This window comes from Harmonia axyridis, chromosome 7 (genome assembly GCF_914767665.1).
Source record: "Harmonia axyridis chromosome 7, icHarAxyr1.1, whole genome shotgun sequence".
Taxonomy (NCBI): Eukaryota; Metazoa; Arthropoda; class Insecta; order Coleoptera; family Coccinellidae; genus Harmonia; species Harmonia axyridis.
The window spans coordinates 670,083-691,814 of NC_059507.1; the positions used below are offsets into that span (position 1 = coordinate 670,083).

At 33.3% G+C, this 21,732-nt stretch overlaps 4 protein-coding genes and 1 long non-coding RNA gene across 5 annotated transcripts; 4 read left to right on the forward strand and 1 right to left on the reverse strand.

Moving 5' to 3' along the window:
* Positions 1-2,257: 2,257 nt before the first annotated feature.
* LOC123683831 (ubiquitin-60S ribosomal protein L40) lies at positions 2,258-3,097 on the forward strand. The gene is made up of 2 exons (XM_045622762.1): positions 2,258-2,414; positions 2,564-3,097. Exon 2 carries the CDS (start codon positions 2,575-2,577, stop codon positions 2,959-2,961), a length of 387 nt encoding a protein of 128 aa, XP_045478718.1. The 5' UTR covers positions 2,258-2,414; positions 2,564-2,574; the 3' UTR covers positions 2,962-3,097.
* Positions 3,098-3,517: 420 nt separating this feature from the next.
* Positions 3,518-5,043, forward strand: LOC123683833 (piRNA biogenesis protein EXD1-like). The gene is made up of 2 exons (XM_045622764.1): positions 3,518-4,439; positions 4,592-5,043. The coding sequence occupies exons 1-2, from the start codon at positions 3,819-3,821 to the stop codon at positions 4,994-4,996; spliced, it is 1,026 nt and encodes a 341-aa protein (XP_045478720.1). The 5' UTR covers positions 3,518-3,818; the 3' UTR covers positions 4,997-5,043.
* Positions 5,044-5,332: 289 nt separating this feature from the next.
* LOC123683832 (LARGE xylosyl- and glucuronyltransferase 2-like) lies at positions 5,333-10,995 on the forward strand. Its single transcript, XM_045622763.1, has 11 exons — positions 5,333-5,644; positions 5,696-5,992; positions 6,045-6,262; positions 6,313-6,383; positions 6,433-6,679; positions 6,830-6,979; positions 7,989-8,163; positions 8,218-8,342; positions 8,407-8,559; positions 8,611-8,790; positions 10,292-10,995. The coding sequence occupies exons 2-11, from the start codon at positions 5,746-5,748 to the stop codon at positions 10,634-10,636; spliced, it is 1,911 nt and encodes a 636-aa protein (XP_045478719.1). The 5' UTR covers positions 5,333-5,644; positions 5,696-5,745; the 3' UTR covers positions 10,637-10,995.
* A 1,656-nt stretch (positions 10,996-12,651) lies between these two features.
* Positions 12,652-21,580, reverse strand: LOC123683836 (serine/threonine-protein phosphatase PP1-beta catalytic subunit). Its single transcript, XM_045622771.1, has 6 exons — positions 21,424-21,580; positions 20,526-20,657; positions 20,241-20,471; positions 20,011-20,187; positions 19,558-19,844; positions 12,652-13,501 (listed from the first exon to the last, which is right to left on the reverse strand). Exons 1-6 carry the CDS (start codon positions 21,473-21,475, stop codon positions 13,400-13,402), a joined length of 981 nt encoding a protein of 326 aa, XP_045478727.1. The 5' UTR covers positions 21,476-21,580; the 3' UTR covers positions 12,652-13,399.
* Positions 13,756-19,362, forward strand: LOC123683837. The gene is made up of 2 exons (XR_006748057.1): positions 13,756-13,846; positions 19,229-19,362. It is a non-coding gene; the product is annotated as an uncharacterized LOC123683837 (long non-coding RNA).
* Positions 21,581-21,732: the final 152 nt, after the last annotated feature.

Consider the following 21,732-nt stretch of genomic DNA (forward strand, 5'->3'; position numbering starts at 1 on the left):
CGCACAGAACCATTATTTTTGAAATAAAATTGCACTACATATTTGCAAGCGTTGTTCAGGCGTGAGTCTATATTCACGAAGAATTGCCAAACCAAACTGAGAATAAATCACCTGACAGCTATCAAATCGGTAGCCATCTTGAACAGTAATGCCAACTTAAAGTTATATACCTCGAAAAAAACACCCTATATAATTGTAATATAGGGTGTCTCATTTAAAAAACACCAACTCTCCTCTGCATTTCTATGAAGCGGTAAATAATTTCTATGATCTGTTATGAGTATCATATAAACCATAAAAATTACTTAAGAAATTGTTTCAGAATTTTTAGAATATCTCGAACAGAAATCAAGATGTAATTAAATATTTGATACAGTAATTTTTCAAAAACGTCCTGTAACTGAAGAACAAATCAAGTTATCGAGATGCTCCAAGTGAGCATCGAATTTGGTATACATGTATATATCTATAAGTTGTCCCAAAAGAAAATGTACATGTAAAAATTTGGGACACCCAGTACATAAAGTATGGGTAGACATAACTAACACCCTTTATATGAATGCCCGTTCTATTTTCTTACTGTCCCTCTACTAATTCATAAAAAGGGCCATCTTTCCCTCTGACATTGATGGAAAAAAACACATCAAATGGCAAAAGAAGCCTCCAACAGAAATTATAGACAGAATAAGAGACTGGTGACTTGTAACAATGTAAGACATAAAATGTGGCACAGAAGGATGGCAGGAAAGCCCTCTAACTAGCACCCCAAGAATTTATTCTAATCCTTATTTATTGTCCCGCCATTGTATTCCTGCCCGAGAAAAATATAAACTGAATTGTGGGAAAGGGATCTCCTCATAAATGATGAAAAATCTGCCTTGTCCGTGACGCTGAGGCCTAATTTTGGTCCATTATTCCCAATAATAAACCTGGAATCTTTCGAAGAAAATATCTTCGATGGTTTTAATGTTGAAGTTTTCGAATTTTTCATGAAAATTCGAGAAAAACTCTGAACTCGTGTCTGTGCTTTTGAGCGTTCGTCATTTGAGATCCTATCGAAAACTACAGTTAACAAGTTACTCAATAAGTCCTGGCGCACATTTGTTGTTGTTTGAAAAATGGATAAAAACGAGTTTCGTGTATGGACAAAATACCTACTTTTCAAGCGAAGCAAATGCTTGATATTGTGTTATTTAGACTCTGTTCTATCGACAAAAATGGTAAAAAAATACACCAGGAAAGAATTCTTCCTGAAGAAAAGATATTTAAAAATTGTAGGACCGTTGGAGAACAGGGTGTCTCAAATTCGAAGCTCACTGAAAGCATATCGAAGAACTTAGCAAGATATTTACAATCTGATTTCTGATATATTATTATTTTGGAAAAATAAATCGAAGATCCTTGTAATATAGTCTTATAGTTCTCGAGATAATCTTGGAGGGCATCGAATTTGGGACACCCTGTACATGTATCACTCTTGAAGAGGACAATTTGTTGTTGTTCGAAAAATGGTTAAGAACAAGTTTTGTGTATCGACAAATTTTTTAAAACCTTAGTCAAATTGAACGAATTTCGCTTTTAACTCCTAGACCGCCCAGCTTACTCTCCAGATCTGGCCTCCATTGATTACGGACTTTTTCAGACCTCAAAAAAATGCTCCAGGAAAGGAAATTTGGCTCTAAGGAAAGCAAAAACGATTTTATCAACAGAAAAGTTATTGGAAAGCAAGAGGAGCGTTGTATCTCTCTTCTATCTTGAGGATGGCTATGCTGACGAATTAAGTCGTATTTCAAGAAATAAACAATATTATTTTAAATATTTCCACTTCAAAGAATGTTGAAAATAATTGTCTGGGTGTGAGTAGATTATCCCCAGCATTGCCCTTGGGTGCCGCCCATGGTTATAGATGAGGGTGTGTCAGTGGTGTAATTTTCCACGTAGCTCGGTAACTATCTGTATACAATTTAAAAAATCATTAATTATTCGAGATAACAAGCTTACGCATCAACCGATTCGAATTTGAACTTTCTACAAAATTCCTAATTTAACATAATTGAACAGAAACCTAAATTCCAACAAACATGTTTATATATATGGTTCAAAGTAAATATAACAGATGGCAGCACAAATCAAATGCAATGTATCTCATATTTTTATTTGAAATCTCAATTGATTCATTACTTTTCACATTGTTTTCGATATATCATTTAAGGATCCACTTTTCGATAAATACGTATCAAACGAAGTTATCGTTTTTTTTAGTTTCCATATACCGTGAGGCTTTATTCAAATTACCCGCCTCAATTTGGTTTGGTTGTGTTGGTATGAATGTCCGGTCCATAAAGTACTTCATTTGTTTAGTTTCCTCTCCTTTTAAAGATTTGGAAGTTGTGACGACCACGTATTTGTGGAAAGTAAGTATTTCTGGAATTATTATATTTAGTAAAGTTTAATCGTATTAATTTATGTTTGAAGAATCTTATAATATAGAGAAATCTCATTTCCTAACCAAATTTTATACTTATTATAATTGACATGTTGCTGACAAATTAATTTGTTTTAGAAATCGTCACGATGCAAATTTTCGTAAAAACCCTCACCGGTAAGACCATTACCTTGGAGGTCGAGCCATCCGATACTATCGAAAATGTGAAGGCTAAAATCCAAGACAAGGAAGGAATTCCTCCAGATCAACAACGTCTGATCTTCGCTGGAAAGCAACTTGAAGATGGACGTACTCTCTCCGATTACAATATCCAAAAGGAATCTACACTTCACTTGGTATTGCGTCTTCGTGGAGGTATCATTGAACCTTCTCTCAGACTCTTGGCCCAAAAATATAACTGCGACAAGATGATCTGTCGTAAGTGCTATGCTAGGTTACATCCTCGTGCAACCAACTGCAGGAAAACCAAGTGTGGACATACCAACAACCTTCGTCCCAAGAAGAAGCTAAAATAGGCTATAATGTTATTCAATCTATGGAGGAGTGTATTAAAATTGAAATAGCAATATTCATGGTTTTTCAACCGATTGGCAGAGAACTGTTAGTATTATTATTCTAATTTTAATAGAATAATAAATATGTAAATTTTCATTAGATGTGTTTCTTTAATTAATACTCCTATTTAAGAACTGTTACATCAATTGTTGTCGATTTGTAAAGCCGAGTTATAGTTATAAAATATTATCAGAAATAATTTCTCCTGAAGTTCACATAAGTAAACGTATCTCGGAAAGAACATGAATTATCTGAGATAAATCGAAATTATCAACTAGATCGAGCTCTATATTTACAACTAAAGATTACCCACCACCATACATAAAAAATCTATGACCTGGCGGGGTTTTGAACCCGCTGCTATCGGCAACCTGCTCGACTTTCATAAAAGAACAGGTCTTGCCAAAGGCCCGAACAGTTCTGGACTATTCTTTCATTTAACCTGTTCTGTTGAAGAACAGGTTCAGAGTATTGCGCATAGATTGCCACACCACTTTTTTATCGTTAGTGTTCTGTGGTTTCAAAATATTCTGTTCTGAATTCAATGAATATCCTGATTCCGATATCTACTGGCGAAAATTAAAAAGTCATATTATACTTTTTATTGTTTTATATTCAAAGATCTATCCCCTTGCTTTAGCAATTCCAAGCATGGTGAAACATCTTTCGTTTTATTTTATGTTCTATGCATCTTGAAGAACTAACCTACACATATTAGTAATTGAAAACAATAAAACTAGGATTTATAATGTTTCTTAAAATGCTATACTTTCGCATATAATTCATATGGTGTTGTGAACGTCTCCCTTTCTGAAAAATGGAACAAAGATTCAAAGAAGGTGAAAGAATCTTGATTGTTTTAAACACTGGAGAAAATTTTGAAGGTGACTATGTGAAAGGCACCGATACTCGAATTGAAATAGATAATTTTTTACATTATGAATCTGGAAACAAATTTGATACCAAATGGACTTTTTACAAGAGAGAGATATGCTCAGTGTTGAGGATTACTGGGAAAAAAAATGATGACACTTCAAACGAAAAAGTAGCTACTAAAACTGTTAATAATAATATTCTCATTCCAAGAGCGGAATATGAAAGACTGCTAAAAATGACTGATGATTACATAGTTATAAAGACCGATGATAAAACATATTATGATAGTATTGAAAAATTATCAAATTTTGAATCTCTAGGTGTTGTAGCTAGTAATTGTGAAAAGGGACGAGGTGGAAGAATAAAAATGTTGGTTTTAAGCACATGGAAGCAAGTATTTATTTTCAGTTTCCATAATTTCCGGACAAAAAGGTTTCCTGTAGAATTAGCTGACATATTGCAGTCTCACTATATTAAAAAAGTTGTCTTCAATGGAGGAACTCTTGTAGATTGTTTATTACATGCTTACAATATACATATGAACAACATTTATGACATTCAGGTAAGGCTGAGTTAATTAAATTTAATTTTATTTCTTTTCTGAATTTGTTATATTTGAATAAAGTCTTGTACAAAGTAATTGGTTTTTTGAAATATTATTATTCTTTGTCTATACTTTTTGATTTGAAAATGATTTTGACTGTTTTATTTCAGATTTCTCATCTTCTTCTCATGAAGAATTCCACAGGAGAATGTAGAGAGGAACTACCTACTATTGGAGATTGTCTTACAGAATATTTCAACTTTTCTTCAACTTTCATCACTGCGGCATTAGAAATATTGAAAGATACGTGGGAAATTGTGCCGGTGGAAATTGATAAGCTCAAAAAAATATCAAAAGTTGCTACCTATTTGATATTATTGAAGGACCATCAAATGTCCTTGATGATGAAAGACTATGATCAAGCCGTCGAAGCTTATAACAATTTATTTTCGAAGAGTACCAATTATCATTCCTTAGAAATGGCTTCAAATCAAAAATGCACAAAACAAATAGACGACTTAATTCCTTGTGCTCTGTTAAAACCAAATTCGCTCAAAAGTGTTAAATATGCCTGAAATAAAATATATAGGTATGATAAAATAAATATATTTCCAGTATTACACTTCAGTTTGTTTTTATTGTATCACCCTGCAAGACTGGGAAGTTATAACTTTATAACTAGTATCTGCCAGTAGAATTAATACAGAAGATTTCAATCCTTGAATTTATCAAACTTATTTCTCTAATGCCAAAAACAATAACAACTATCTCAAATATTTGATGTGTTCTATGACAATAGCACAGACGACTTTGACAATAGACAGTATTCTGTGATTGATCTCAAAATAAACAAACAGCTTTCAATAACACCCCTTCCATTATTACAGATCTGATAATTAAAACATTAATTAATTACTCTATTATCTCAAAACAGAGTAGTGTAAACTGATCTACTTTTGGTATTCGAATTAATCAAGTCATTCACGCCGAAGGCTAAACTGTCTAACTGCTAATTCCCAGCTGTCTATGCAATAACTTGCAAATTATATTAAACATTATTACTATTGTGATTCAATGGAGTTTTTAAAAGAATCTGAATAGGATCAATATTCGTATCAAACGACAAAATGTTGTTCCTTTTAAATTTCTTAGATACGGGTTAATTTCCTTATTAGTTGCTGTTATTTTAATTTTGATATTCAATTTTTATAGACAATTGCCAGGCAAGTATATATTAATTTTATTGATTATTTTGTATGATTACCTATTTTTAGGATATAATAACTTTAGTGTCGGCAGTTCAAACAGATATTTTAAAAATGAGATGATAAAAAATTTCAATAGCGATGATTTTGGGGTAGATTATGCAGATGAAAATATGTGGAATGAAAAATGTGAAGTAATTCACATAGGCATTGTATGTGCTGGTCACAAATCTAATCTTCAACTACATACCATGTTGAAATCAATTTATTTTCACAGTGATAATGCCTTTCACTTTCATATAATAGCAAGTTGGATGTCACAGCGGGTCTTGAATATTTTATTTCAAAGTTGGAACATGGATAGAGGTACTTTATTTGAATCATCAAATACAACTATTCATTAAATTTTTATTTTTAGTAAATGTGACTTTTTATGATATTAATGACTACATTACTGATGTGAGATGGGTTCCAAACACTCATTACTCTGGAGTTTTTGGATTGTTGAAACTGCTATTCCCTAAAATCATTCCTGTATCTGTCACGAATAAAATAATTATTTTAGATACTGATCTTATATTTTTGAGTGATATATATGAATTATGGAAAATGTTTGAAAAGTTCAAGTACAGACAGGTATAAAATAAGGATATATTTATTATGATTTGCTAAATAATTCTTTTCAGGCTATAGGAATTGTTGAGAATGAAAGTAATTATTATTTGGAAAAAACATCTTGGCCAGCTATTGGTAGAGGGTAAATATTTAAGAATTTTTTTAATTATCAATTGAATTTCTTTTTTTAGTTTCAATTCAGGTTTAGTATTATATTATATAGATAAATTAAAAGATTTAAACTGGCCCAATTTGTGGTACACTGTAACGAAAAAAATTGCAAATGAAATTGGATCAACGTTATTGGGTGATCAAGATATTATCAATGCAGTGATAAAAGAAAATTCTAATATACTTTATGAAGTGCCTTGCTATTGGAACACACAATTGAGCGATCGTACAGATAGCTATTTATGTTATAACAAACATCAAGCTAAGGTGAGTTCAAGACAAATTTGACTGGATAATTTTATTTGCATAATTAATAATTATTTTATGATAAAGGAATTATGTTATCGGATTCACCACTTTTGTAGGAATTTTAAGCAAATAAGCTGAAAATCAATATTTATAGTATTTTTCATGTAGGTAATACACTGGAATTCTCCAAAAAAAATCAATGTTCTAAACAAAGACGGAGATTACTTCAGAAGCTTATATACAATTTTTGCGGAACTGAATGGAAACTTACTGAGGAAACATTTGAGGATATGTTCCTCGAAATCAAAACCTGCAGTGGTAAGATTTTGATGTGGTAAAGGGTGTTTTTTTTAGAGCCATAGAACTTTAAATTGCAATAAAACAACGATGGATTATTCGATTGACATGAATTTTATTTATCCGCAAGATAATCTTGTGGCATTACATTGTAAATATGATTTCTGGCATTTGACCGCCACGGCTGGCTCGGATGTAGTCCAATCTGGACGTCCAATTTTCGATGACTTTTTACAACATTTGTGGCCGTATATCGGCAATAACACGGCAAATGTTGTCTTTCAAATGGTCAAGGGTTTGTGGCTTATCCGCATAGACCAATGACTTTACATAGCCCCACAGAAAGTAGTCTAGCGGTGTTAAATCACAAGATCTTGGAGGCCAATTCACAGGTCCAAAACGTGAAATTAAGCGGTCACCAAACGTGTCTTTCAATAAATCGATTGTGGCATGAGCTGTGTGACATGTTGCGCCGTCTTGTTGGAACCACAGCTCCTGGACATCATGGTTGTTCAATTCAGGAATGAAAAAGTTGGTAATCATGGCTCTATACCGATCACCATTGACTGTAACGTTCTGGCCATCATCGTTTTTGAAGAAGTACGGACCAATGATTCCACCAGCCCATAAAGTGCACCAAACAGTCAGTTTTTCTGGATGTAACGGTGTTTCGACATACACTTGAGGATTAGCTTCACTCCAAATGCGGCAGTTTTGTTTGTTGACGTAGCCATTCAACCAGAAGTGCGCTTCATCGCTAAACAAAATAAAATGGACGTAGTGCGCGATACGTATTCCGCACAGAACCATTATTTTCGAAATAAAATTGCACTATTTGCAAGCGTTGTTCAGGCGTGAGTCTATTCATGATGAATTACCAAACCAAAATGAGATTAAATCACTTGACAGCTGTTAAATCGGTCGCCATCTTGAACAATAATGCCAACTTAAAGTTATATACCTCGAAAAAAACACCCGTTATTTGATTTTTAACGTTGATGTATTACTTTGTCGCATTTAATTTTCGTAGAATGTTGCAACAGACGTTTGTTCGGGCTTCAATAAAATGAAGAACTCCAAATGGAGGACGCTACTGTTTTTTCGAGAATTCAAAGCAGTTTCCCTGGATAACGATGTAACGTTTGCAGCTCAGCTATCTTTCGACAGGATACAAATGATCGAGGAATTAGCGAAATATTGGGGAGGTTAGGGTATCTGATGTTTTTTCTTTGAATTCAATCAATATGTTGAGTTTTCAGGACCAATTAGTCTTACTTTATACATCACGGACCCCGAATTAGAGCAAGCTAATGATTATATCGATGCTTCCGATTTGCTTCAAGAAAGGACGAACATTGCTTATCACGCAGTTTTTAAAGATGGCGTAAGTTGTAAATCTTTCAAAACTGTGTACTTTTTTGCATGTATCATCGTTTTTGATATTTTAGGAGTATTATCCGATAAATTTACTGAGAAATATCGGTCTTCAGAACATAGGAACGCCATATGTTTTTTTGGCCGACGTTGATTTTTTCCCAATGAAAGATCTGTATGAATCTCTTAAAAAATATATCAAGTCCATGAACACTATGGAGAAAAAGGTATTTCTCCCGAGTTTTACATTTTTCATCGCTAAGCTTTTACGTTTTCAGGCTCTAGTCATTCCAGCTTTCGAAACGCAAAGGTATCGAAGTAGGATTCCCAAAAGTAAGAAACAACTGTTGTCGATGCTGGCTACAAAAAGTGTGATGCCATTTAGACACGATGTTTGGGCAGTTGGACATTCCCCTACCAATTATACCAAATGGAAAACTGCCTCATCTCCCTATAATGTAAGAATTTATAATTATCATAAGATTTTATTTGAAACCATTTTCAAATATATCCATTTGGAGGAATGTTTTAAATATTTAAAATATACACAAGGGCAAAATTAGAGGAACATACAAAATCTCCACCAAGTTTATTGAGATTTTGTCTATTCCCCTAATTTTGCTGGTGTTCCTAAATTGGAGGTCCAAAGCAAAATGAGAGATTCCTTGGTTAATTTTAAGAAAAAAGTACTTTAACATAGGCCTGCAAACCATGATGGAGCCATGTTTCATCCATTGTCACATATCGACGCAAAAATTCAGGTTTATTGCACTTGAGTAGCTCCAAGAATTCTCCAGAATTAGTTTACTCTTTCGAAGGGTGGGCAAATTTCGATGTTTTAGCACTACAACTTTCAAATCAGAGGAGATAAACAAAATCTGATACCCCATTATCTTTCTCTTTTTCTGAGAAACTAACAAGAGTAACACCAATTGAAAAGTCTCCGGTCTACCATGGTAAAACGCTTTTTTTTGGCAAAATTCTATTTTATTATTCAACATACAGCAATTAGAGCGATCTTACAACTTTTTGATACCATTTTTGTGGTACGATTTGTTTTTCGCTTCAAAATAGGCCTCAGTTTTGGCGATCACTTCTTTATTGGCGCTCTATTTCTTTCCAGCGAGCATTCTTTCGAGGTCTGAGAACAGGAAAAAGTCGCTGGGGGCCAGATCTGGCGAATATGGTGGATGCAGAAGCAATTCGAAGCCCAATTCATGCAATTTTGCCATTGTTTTCATTGATTAGTGACAAGGTGCATTGTCTTGATGAAACAGCCCCTTTTTTCTTCAAATGGGGCCGTTTTCGATTTCATCCTTCAAACGATCCAATAACGATATATAATAATCGCTGTTGATGGTCTGGCCCTTTTGGAGGTGACTAATGAATATTATACCTTGCGCATTTCAGAATACTGATGCCATAACCTTGACAGCTCTCTGTTGTGTTTTTCCTCGCTTTATATTCGGTTTATCGTGCCCACTCAGCTGACTGTCGATTGGACTCCGGAGTGAAATGATGGAGCCATGTTTCATTCATTGTCACATATCGACGCAAAAATTCACACGAAAATTCTGTTTTTTCCATATTTTTTCAAATAACAAAAGTAGCTACACCCACAGCGCAATATCTCACAAACTAATGGTCGGACAGATGTCAAATTTTGACAACTAAAAATCATATGGATTTAATACTAGCACCGTCATCTGTGCATCAGATCCGGGGCTTTTCAATTAGCCTAATATAGGACATTTTTGTTAGAATTATCCAAGGAATCTATCATTTCTATTTGTGCCTCCAATGTTTGAACATTCATTATTTTAAACAAAGCAATTAAAAGGGGTGCAACTCCCAACGATCAAAAACAGAGAATACTTCAACATTTTAGAATTTCCATCTTCCATATTACTTGAGTTTAATTCCTGATTTTCTCCGATGGTCATTTATTTGTTTCAACAGGTGGAATGGAAACCTGACTTCGAACCGTATGTAGTGGTGAAAAGCACAGTTGTAGAGTACGACCCAACGTTTATGGGTTTCGGATGGAACAAAGTCTCCCATATAATGGAATTGAACGCACAGGGATACGAATTTATAGTATTGCCTGACACTTTCATCATTCACAAAGCGCACGCTCCCAGTTTTGATATTGCCAAGTTCCGTAGTTCACCAATATATAGGATGTGTCTGCAAAACTTGAAAGATAATTTCATCAAAAAGCTACACAAGAAGTACAAAAAAGCTTTTGACGATAAGTATGTCGACGGTGATGCAGTTACCAATTTTATTTCTAAAGGCAACTGAATAGAGGCTCCTGATTATTTTATTTTTTTTAATTGTTTAACAAATGTACCTATATTTATTGCCATTAGTCTTTTTACAAATCAATCAACGAAACTTCGTATATTTTCATAAATCATTTTTATAATAATTTCACGAGTCGTTTTTACACTGATTTTAAATGTATTATACTCCAAATGTATTTTAAAATTTAAATGTTAAATTTGTGCATTTTTTTATTGATGATATGTAATTTCATAATACTCCAAATGTATTTTAAAATTTTAACGTTAAATTTATGACTTTTTCCAACAGTTAATTCGTTATTTATACTATTTCATGTTATTTATTTATACAAGTATAAAATAAATTTTACCTCTGAATTAGCAATTTTTATTCTATTCCATTCCTGTATGAAGCGCTGACAAGTCAGTAGGTAGCTCAGGATTTGAATGTAGTACCTTTGTAGAAGCAAATGAGCCTATCTCCAGAATTTTCTTAATAAATTGACATTGCGAACAGCATATTCAGGCATATTTTGAAAACTAAATCTACCAGCATTTTTAAATATTTGAACATATGGTGACATCTAGGAAAAGTAGCTCAAACCAAACTCTAGTAGAGACATAAAAGTTACAGAATTCTACTCTTGATTGACTGCGTCGAAAATAGGTTACGTAAATTGTGTATAGATGGCTCACAGGCAAATTTTTTCTAAATTGAATTTTATAGAAAAACTGACATAATTGATCTGCCTCGCTTCTAATTTGTTCTAGACCGTAAAAATATTCTCCAATCAAACCTCCAGAAAAATGTTTCTACATCTTAAAGCACAGTTTTTACACAACTGGAGTTGTGGGGCATGCATACCCATTTTACAAGCCTCAGATTTATACCACCAAATCCCCTAGAAAATTTTCCCACAAAATTCGAAATATCTCGAAATTGAGACCTTTCACAAGAAAACAGATTGCAGATTTGTATTTGGTGTGGTCAAATGCTCGTCGTATGCTCCTTTTATCAAATTTTCAGGCCAAAAAATTTTTTTCCCGAAATTCGGAATCAAAAATTCTTTTAGATATCATATTTTGAAGGTCCTCCGTGGCCAATTTAGAAATTTATCTTGGTTTTTCTTAAAAAATCAACCAATCGAATTTTCAGAGAGTTCCAAAGTCGCAGAACCGAATTAGGCAACGATTCTCACCAGAAAAAATTTTCTACACCTCAAAATCACTGCTTTTTTTCCACAGAAATGTCTCAGTTGTGGGGCATGTATGCTCATTTTGCAAGCTTCAGATTTGAACCACCAGAGGGCAGACCAAACCCCATTACGAATTTTTCCACAAAATTCGAAATAATTTAATTTAGGGGGCACCTAGGGAGGAACTGATTGCAAATATGGATTCAGCATTAAAAATTCTTCATAATATCAAATTTTGAAGTCGATCTGAATCAAAAACTATTTTTCGCAGAAAAATATCCAAGGTTATAGTCTTGGTTTTTCCGAAAAAATCGACCGATCGATTTTGATAATTTTATAATATTTTTAGATGGTTTCGAGACCGTAGATTCCGAATCTGACATTGATTTTTGCCAGAAAAATTTTCTTTACCTCAAAAACACAGTTTTTACACAATGTCTCAGTTGTGGGGCACCATACCCATTTTTGAAGCTTCAGGTCTTATGCCACCAGAGGGCAGAACAAACCTCTTGAAAGTTTTCCTACAAAACACTAAATATCTCGAAAATGAGACCTTTTACAACTAAACTGATTGCGGATTTGTATTTGGTGTGGTCAAATTCTCGGAATTCAGTCTTTATTTCTCAGAAAAAATCGATCATATTCTACTAAATTGAACTTTTGAAGAAAAACTAATTGATAATGACTTCTGTAATTGGTCTGAGTACATACACCTAGTCAAGCTGATGATTTATTTTCTCTAGACTGTAAAGATTAAGGTTCTCAATTTAATTAAAGAAATTTTTACGCATTATCTTGAAAATATCTCATTAGGGATATATGTAGTAAAACTCAGAGAAGTAATAATATAAATTTATTTGGATCTGTAGTATCTGATGAAGTGAGATCTTAACCTGATATAAAATTTCAAAAACAATAAAGACATTGCAGGCGAGTAACTGAAACATGACACATTGAAATTCGTTCAAATTTACGTTAATTTCGTCCCAATAGAGAAGGCCAATTTGATAATTATTCAATTCGCAATGGAAGTCTATCTGGATTTTATTGCTCCATGCAATATATTGATTATCTCAGTCCTAGCCGGTGAATCGAAATGAGGAAAGTTTGATTCCTAATCGCACCCAATCGTTTCCTTTAGAATCAGTACATTTTTCAACTATTAAGTCTTAAAATTTTAAAGCTTGAAATGATTAACAATAATTTCCCTAAAAGATATTTGTCACACTTAGCACATTAGTTAGGTGTTGGTGAATAGAATTTCGATATAATTTAGTGCAAAAAACTCTCTTTATGTAAAAATCGTTTCAACATACACTGGCCATCTACCAAATGCAACATATTGAACCAATAGATATATTTGAAATGCAAGTTTTTCAGAATAATAAATAAAATTATAAGTTAAACTATATACAAATTACAAAACAGAAAAGAATATATAATCATTTTCCATTAAAAAAAATCACAAAAATTAAATTAATGTAATAATAGTACTTTACACAAATATAATGGGTTATAACAGAATTAACTACCATGAAAAATACATTCCAAAAATTCATCGATTTCTGGTTTGCTTCTCAGGGACTCTACTTTTTTTTGTTATTAGAATTTTTTTGGGGAGTTGCCGGCCTGCCAGAGTTCACACCCTGGTACTGGTACTTAGCTTTCTTCTCTGATGGCTTCAAAATCTGCAAAAAGCAAATTATTTTTGCAACAATATATTTTGAGATCAAATCCGAATTTTTATTAAGACTAATGGAAAATTTTCGTGAATATCGTTCAGTGATTTTTATGCAATGACAAATATTGGTTGGTAGGACTGTTTTCTGTGTCACAAATTTGACAGATAACAGATAAATCCATGACAGGTGAGTTCAGGGTACCAACATAAAATAATGAAATATAACTATGAAATCTCTGATTTTGTTCTACAAGATATGGCAAAAGGGATTCCGAGGTTAGATGCGAAACAAAGCGGGCGAAAAAATTTCCCTAAGTGTTTTACAACTAAATCCTCAGTGCTATCGTTGGTGGTGAGTGAAAACTAATATTTGATTGACTATATTTGAATAAATATATTGAATTTTTCTTATATTGACGGAAAAAAAGAGACATAATATCATAAAAAATGAGTATACAAGATCCGGGGATATTTCCCCGGATAATGAGATCAGTTACCCCTAAAACAGCCATAACAATTAATAACTTGAAAGACGAGAATAAATTCTCATTTGCAGACTTAACATTATTGAACAATGAAATTCAAATTTTAAAAAAACAAGCCACAGAAGAAGGAGATCACGAAATGCTATCACAAATTCAATCTCTTAGTCAAAACATAATAGCAACAAAAAGTGCGAATAAACAATCCTTTACATATGCGGTGTCCGATAAGGGACCTTATACAGTATTCATACAAAGTAAATCAAGCAATATTGGAAACCTCGATCCATTATCGTTGGGAAAGATGTTTTTCGATAACGATGATTTCAATTTTAATATAAAGAACATAGCTAGGAAGGGAAGAAATCGAATTGGTGTAGACTTTGCTAACCCACGCGAGGCAAAATTATTTGTGGAAAAAAATAATTTCGTAGATTACGATGTTTTCATACCTTCATATTTGTTAACAAGTATGGGGGTCATCTCAGATATCGGATTAAGCATCTCCGAGGAAGACATTATGAAATACGCGGATTCAACATCTGAAATCATAAAGGTACGACGCTTAAAAAGACGACAAACAATAGACGGTAAAACGACTTACGTAGACGCGAAGTCATGTGTGATTACATTCCGCGGAAAAAATTTACCAAATAACATCAAACTATTTCACAACATAATATATGTAGACCAATATATAAGCCCGGTAATTCAATGCTATAATTGTTTGCGATATGGACACACAGCAAAACAGTGTAGGGGTAAAAAAAGGTGTAGAAATTGTGGTTCACAGCACGAAGAGACAGAATGCGAAGCAAAAAAACCAATTTGTATTTACTGTAGTCAAAACCATTCTGCAGTAGATAGAATTTGTCCGGAATTCGATAGACAAAAAAGAATAAAAGAGGCGATGGCAGTTCATAAATACACTTACTTTGAAGCCAATATTATTTTGAAAAACAATAGTAGAAATTTATACGCGAATGACAAAGAATTTCCAAATCTAACAAAAAATAACAGAACTGATGAAAATATTTTACGAACACCAGCTACCATTAACAATCAATCGTACGCTCAGAAAGTTAAAGAAAGACAAACACAAACCGTCAACAACACACGTAGAGTCAGCACACCCATTCAAAGAAAAAGACCACCCCCACAAATACCGGGATATAATCATGAAGAACATAAAAAATGTTTAATAGATTCACAATGTAATGATAATATCCCCTACGATTGGGAAGAACTTAAAAATAATTCTAGAAAAGAAAATTTCGATATAATCGATAACGACTCAAACAACTCACAACCAAAAAAATCAGCGCAAGTAGATTATCTTCTCCCCCATTATTTTAAAAATTCACCTAATAGTAACAATAGAAAAATTCAACTACATCAAGATTATAAAATAATACAAGCTACAGCAATCGTTCATCAGACAACAGACGAATTTAAAAATGACGAAGAAGACGATATGGAAATCAATTTAGATAATTAAAATAATAAAAAAAATCTAATGACAAACAAAATAAAAATTATACAATGGAATATTAGATCTATAAATTCGAATTATGAAAATATGATTAACATTGCAGAGAGCTTTAATCCAGATATAATTCTACTATCTGAAACCTTTCTTAAACCAATTCAAAAATTAACATTAAAACACTACAAAACGGTAAGGCAAGACAGAGATGACGGTAAAGGAGGTTTAGCAGCTTTAATAAGAAATACAATTGATTTTCAGAATTTTGAAATTAAAAATGACATATTACCAGAAAGAACTCAAGGAATGATCATTAAGATAACGAACCTCACCATAATACATATCTATAACCCACCCGATCTAAAACTTAATAATCATAAATTATCATCCTTTTTAAACCAAATTAATGGGGCTTTTATATTAACCGGAGATCTTAATTCACAAAGCCCGATGTGGGGCTCTGGTATAATAAATTATAACGGGAAAATCATGGAGAAAATATTAGAAGAAACTAACACGATTCTATTAAACGATGGAACTCCAACTAGATTCACAAAACCGGGCATCAACAAAAGCGCACCCGATATAACAATATGTTCGTCAAATTTGAGTAATAAATGCAACTGGGAGGTCATATATGACCCAGGAATAAGCGATCACTTTCCGATTAAAATTACTATAGGCATTGAAACAAAATTTTCTAATCTACATTTTAGATCAACAAGACAATACAAAACAAACAACATAAATTGGCAAAATTTCAGCGACAGCATAGACAGTTTCCTAGGAAATAATACAATAGAATCAATAACAGAGTTTGAACATATGATAGAAACATGCGCCAAAGAAAATATCCCAATTGTTAAAATATCAGAAAATAATCGTTACCGGACGATTTGGTGGGATGACGAATTGACGGACCTGACAAAGAATAAAAGAGAAACATTCAGAAGATACACAGAGCATCCCTCACGGGAAAATTACATAAAAGCAAACGAGATCAGAGCTAAGGTAAAAAGAAAAATTAAAAAAAAGAAATTTGAGACATTTCAAAAATTTTGTGAAGAACTAACATTCAAGGATAGTAAAAGAACGTGGAGAATAATAAATAAATTCAAAAATAAATCAATAAGTACGGAAACAATAAAACAACCATCTCAAGAGGTCCTAATAAAGCTAATGGAAAAATTAGCTCCTACCAACAGAGTCAACATCCCTTCAACGCGAAACAATTTGTTAACACCATTATTTAGTAGAGAAGAATTAAATCTAGCCATCAATGCGAAAAAAGACACAGCGCCAGGTATGAACGGTTTAACATATCCCATATATAAAAATCTGCCCGATCAGGCAAAACATAGATTGGTTAATATTATAAATTCACTGTTAGATAAACCCGAAACACTACAAGAACATTTAAAAATACTTATAATTCCCTTCATAAAACCGGGAGGAAATATTAACGACGTTAACAGTATAAGACCGATAGCATTAGCACCGTGCTTTATTAAAATTATCGAAACACTCATAAAAAACCGCATTGAAAAAAAAATAGAGATGGCGATAGATACAGACACTTTAATGTACGGATTTAGGAGAGGTAGATCTATATACGATAGTTTAATATATATGGTCAGTCGTATTTACAATTCCTTCGCTAGAGGACAATTAACAATAGTAGTTTTTCTTGACATTAAATCAGCTTACGATAATATCGACGTAGGTTTATTATTAGAAGACTTATACGAAATAAATATACCAACAAAACTTATAGAAATAATAAAAATGTTACTATTAAATAGACAACTATTCATAAAAGACATTAAGGAAGGAAAAATCTTAGGACCGTGGATAACAAGCCAGGGCGTATTGCAAGGCTCAATAACTAGCGCATCATTCTTTAATTTATATGTCCGAAGAATGTCAGATTGTGCAGAATACGGAGTGGATATGGGACAGTATGCGGATGACACATATTTGATGATAACAGGCAACGATGTATCAGTAATGCGCGAAAAAATACAACAGACTCTAGATCAATTACAAATTTGGTTGAAAAAACGTAATCTTACACTATCCACTAATAAAAGTACAGCTATGATATTCACCAAAAAACATTCACCCATAATTCCATGTTTCAAAATAAATAATGAACCGATACAATGGAAACAAGAAATAAAATATTTAGGTGTTACATTGGACAAAAATCTATCGTGGACAAAACATACAGAAATAATGTGTTCAAAAGCCTTAAAGGGAGTAAATATTTTGAGGAGTCTATGTAGAACCTGGTGGGGTGCGCACCCAAAAACACTTTTAATAATTTACAAGTCACTTATCAGACCTTATCTTGATTTCGGGTCCATAATTTATGGTGGATGCTCCAGAAAAATTCTCAATAAATTAGATACAGTTCAACATCAAGCTCTAAGAGCGGTGGGTAGTTTTATGAAATCAACACCAATTAATATTTTGATGGCAGAATGCGGAGAAACATCATTGGAAACACGTAGAAAGTCATTGGCACAAAAATTTATATGTAAAAGCTTTAGATTTGAAAACAATACCGTACTGACAGAAATAGAAAATATAGCGTTTTTTAGAGGATATTGGAACAACAAGTATACACCAGCCTTTATTAAAGCTTATTATTTAGTAAAAACCAAATCTCGCTGGATATATGGATCATCACATCTGCCATTCTTTGAACTAAATTATATAGATCACGCACATAAAGTAAATTGTCACATCTCGGAAATACAAAAATATTCCAAGACAGCCCCAGCAGACTTCAATAATCTCAAAAATCAGGAATATATCGGATACGATCACATATACACAGATGCGTCAGTAAATTTGGAAACAAAATCAGTAGGTATAGGAATATATTCAGATTCTCTGAATATAGAATACTCCGCCAATCTCCCAGGTCATTGGTCAATATTTTCCGCAGAAATGATGGCAATATGCAAAGCAATAAACATAATAATAAAGAAAAAACGAAAATTCTGTGTAATATTTTCCGATTCATTAAGTGCCATAACATGTCTAAGGGAATGGAAAATGTCATCAAATACAAACATAATTTCTATTAACGTTAAAAAATATCTTCACAAAGCTGCATTATTAGATTTATACATCGTCTGTGTTTGGATACCAAGTCATTCGGGCATAATAGGGAACGAACGGGCAGATATTCTAGCAAAAAAAGGTGCTTCGGAAAAGAACAAAACTAGCAAATATAGGGGAGATCAAAACGATGTAAGGAATATATTGCAGAGAAGTTTAGAGAATCAGTGGATAAAAGAATGGAATGAAGTGGGAGTTTCAAAGGGGAAGACGTACACACATATGAGAAACAGAGATAAAAAGTTCACGCCAATTCGAAAATGTTTTTTGTTTGACTCTGAATTTGACAAATACAGTGTATCAACGATGATGCGATTGCGTTCCAATCATTGCCTGTCTCCGGAACATTTATTTAAAATAAAAGTATACGATAGTCCTAATTGTCAGTGTGCAGAATACGGAGATATAGTACATATACTGTTTAATTGTCAGCTGAACAGGGTAAACTGTGATATATTATACTATAAATTAACACAATTGGGAATGGAATGCCCAATTAGTGTGAACGATGTCGTTTTTAGCCAGTCGATTAAGATTATAGAGTGTTTAACTAGTTTTTTAAAAGCTTCAGGGTTGAAATTGTAGTCAATCGAATGTAAGTTTATGTGTAACTAACATTATGTATGTGATGTTCTAGCCCTGTGTACGTCAAATATCCTTTCCATCCTTGGGAACAAGGGGAGAAATAGTAATATAGTGACTGGGTACATGACCTCCGGTCGAGCCCAAATTGCCCTTCCAATAAGGGTAACCTTGAAAGAAGAAGAAGAATATGGCAGAATGAGCAGATATGCCACAGAATTAGAGAAATTGAATTTCATGTCTGACAAAAGAGAATTATTGCATTTCGTTTGCACATATTCCCAGAAATAGTCTGGGCAAGGATATAATGTAATGAATTTAGGGTGAAAAGTTAGAAATGACCGAAAACACTCAGGGAAATAGTTCTGAAAGCATTTCACTCACCTGAAAAGAGCACATGAGAGTTTCGTCAACGCTCATCATACCACCTGCATTGTCAAATTCCCCGCAATAGTTTGGCGCTGAGAACAATGTAACCAGCTGTCTCTTAGCGAAAAACTCATAGCCATCTTCAACCACTTGATGGGCTCTACATATCAAGTCCAAATCGTGTCTGTTGAGGAATTTGCTCACTACATCAGCGCCAAATGTGAACGACACACCTCTGTCATTCTCTCCCCAACCGCTAACATCCTTGTCGGGGTCCGACCACAACAAATCGCAGAGAAGTCCTAAAAACACAAATAAGGTCATTCATTTCAAAGTTATTAGGTTTTTCCAAAGACACTTCAATTTATAAAATATCGAAACATCTCAAAAACGTAAAGTTTAAGGCATATGATATTTCAGCAATTTGTTGAGCAAAGAGATAAATCTTAAAATGAAATTTTAACATACCTGTATCTGGCACATCTGTGGGTCTCATTATACGTCTAATCTGTTCCATGCCTTGAAGATCAGGACTGAGACCACCATGACAACAAAAAATCTTCTCGTCTATGATAGCAGCAATCGGCAAACAATTGAAACAGTCTGTGAAAGTCTTCCATAACTTAATGTTATATCTCCTTTTACCTAAACACAGAAAATTGGAGAAAACTCTTTTTAAACGTGAACTAAAACCTTACATTCATCATAGAAACCGTAAATTCTGTTGATTGAGGCACACTCGTGGTTTCCTCTCAACAAGAAGAAGTTTTCTGGATATTTGATTTTGTAGGCGAGTAAGAGGCATATGGTCTCTAAAGATTGCTTGCCACGGTCCACGTAATCTCCAAGGAATAGGTAGTTGGCCTCTGGTGGAAATCCTCCATACTCAAAGAGCCTCAATAGATCAGTATACTGTCCATGGATATCCCCTTAAAGTATCTGGCATAAAATCTCATCCTATTTAGATTGTAGAACGAACTTACCACATATTTTTAGGGGAGCTTCTAACTCCAAGAGAATTGGTTGTTGTAGAAATATTTCTCGCGACTTGAGGCACAATCCCCTCACTTCCGACTCTGTCATATGTACTGATTTTCCAGGCCGGCATCCTCTCACTATAAATCAACATTCAATGAAGGAAACAAATAAGATTGATATTGAAATAAATATGGAATATTTCTTAAAGAATTAAAGCAGAATAACTTCTAATTTGTTCCAAGTATGGAAGCTTGAGAACTTCAATAATACATATCATTTCACTTTCATTACAATTCAAATGGCAATGACCCACAAAAATCAATGTTCACTACTAAATACTTAATGAGTAGATCAATAGAACAGGCTGAATGGAAACTGTCGTCTCCAAATTTATGGTAATCCTGAGACTGTATAAGAATGTGCAAAAGCTTTTAGCTAATTTACAGAAAGCACTATTAAACTGTGTACTCTTACGTTCAGACGAAATAAATATTTCTTTGAATTTAGATCTCTTCTTAAGGTCCCGATTCTCTTGCAAGGCACGTTGGTTGTTATACCCTTTAGTTACCACACAGGAAGTTGGTAGGCAGCACAAAAATAAACACTACTGTATGTATACATCAAAAATCAATAAAATAATTGTAGAAGCGTCTCTATCAACAAAACTTATATATCATACTGGGACAAATTGAACATAAGTGGTCTCGTAAAGTATATGATAGATTGCATTTATAATTAGTTCCAATAAAAATTGTACTATCTCAATAAATAGTTGACAGTATGTGTATAAAAAAAAAACGCTAATATTATATGAAGTTAACATGCAACAAGTACGGTAAATCAAAAACAGCTCGTCTGGGCGTGTTGCGAAATACAGCTACTCATCAAATTTTGAGTATTTACCTTCTAAAAGTCGCTGGATTAAACTATCTACGTTTAATTCTGGCTCCGCCATTTTTACGACTGACGTTCAGTCACGGAGGCGTAGAAGACGTCAGATGTCAAACGAACGAAAATGACATGTTAATTTATCACTTTCTCGTCAATTCTTGCGCATAAATTAATAACTTAATTTTGTCGGATGTAAATTTACTGAAGCTTTCTATTCGACGCAGCGATATCTCGACCAATTTTGTTTATGTTTATTACGAATGACAACATAAACAAACAACTTAAACTGTTGTCTGAAATCGATGGTTCATTTGAACTACT

What these genes read in the sequence shown, in the direction of transcription:
- LOC123683833 (XM_045622764.1), top strand. Translation starts at nt 3,819, where the DNA reads ATGGAACAAAGATTCAAAGAAGGTGAAAGAATCTTGATTGTTTTAAAC. An exon ending in ACAACATTTATGACATTCAG is followed by an intron (nt 4,440 to 4,591) that starts GTAAGGCTGAGT and finishes GTTTTATTTCAG; the next exon opens with ATTTCTCATCTTCTTCTCAT.
- LOC123683832 (XM_045622763.1), top strand. Translation starts at nt 5,746, where the DNA reads ATGATAAAAAATTTCAATAGCGATGATTTTGGGGTAGATTATGCAGAT. An exon ending in AAGTTGGAACATGGATAGAG is followed by an intron (nt 5,993 to 6,044) that starts GTACTTTATTTG and finishes TTTTATTTTTAG; the next exon opens with TAAATGTGACTTTTTATGAT. An exon ending in CTGCCTCATCTCCCTATAAT is followed by an intron (nt 8,791 to 10,291) that starts GTAAGAATTTAT and finishes TTGTTTCAACAG; the next exon opens with GTGGAATGGAAACCTGACTT.
- LOC123683836 (XM_045622771.1), bottom strand. Translation starts at nt 21,475, where the DNA reads ATGGCGGAGCCAGAATTAAACGTAGATAGTTTAATCCAGCGACTTTTA. An exon ending in CACAGATGTGCCAGATACAG is followed by an intron (nt 19,845 to 20,010) that starts GTATGTTAAAAT and finishes TTGTGTTTTTAG; the next exon opens with GACTTCTCTGCGATTTGTTG. An exon ending in CTCTCATGTGCTCTTTTCAG is followed by an intron (nt 13,502 to 19,557) that starts GTGAGTGAAATG and finishes TGCTTTTTGCAG; the next exon opens with ATTTTGAAGCCATCAGAGAA.
- LOC123683831 (XM_045622762.1), top strand. Translation starts at nt 2,575, where the DNA reads ATGCAAATTTTCGTAAAAACCCTCACCGGTAAGACCATTACCTTGGAG.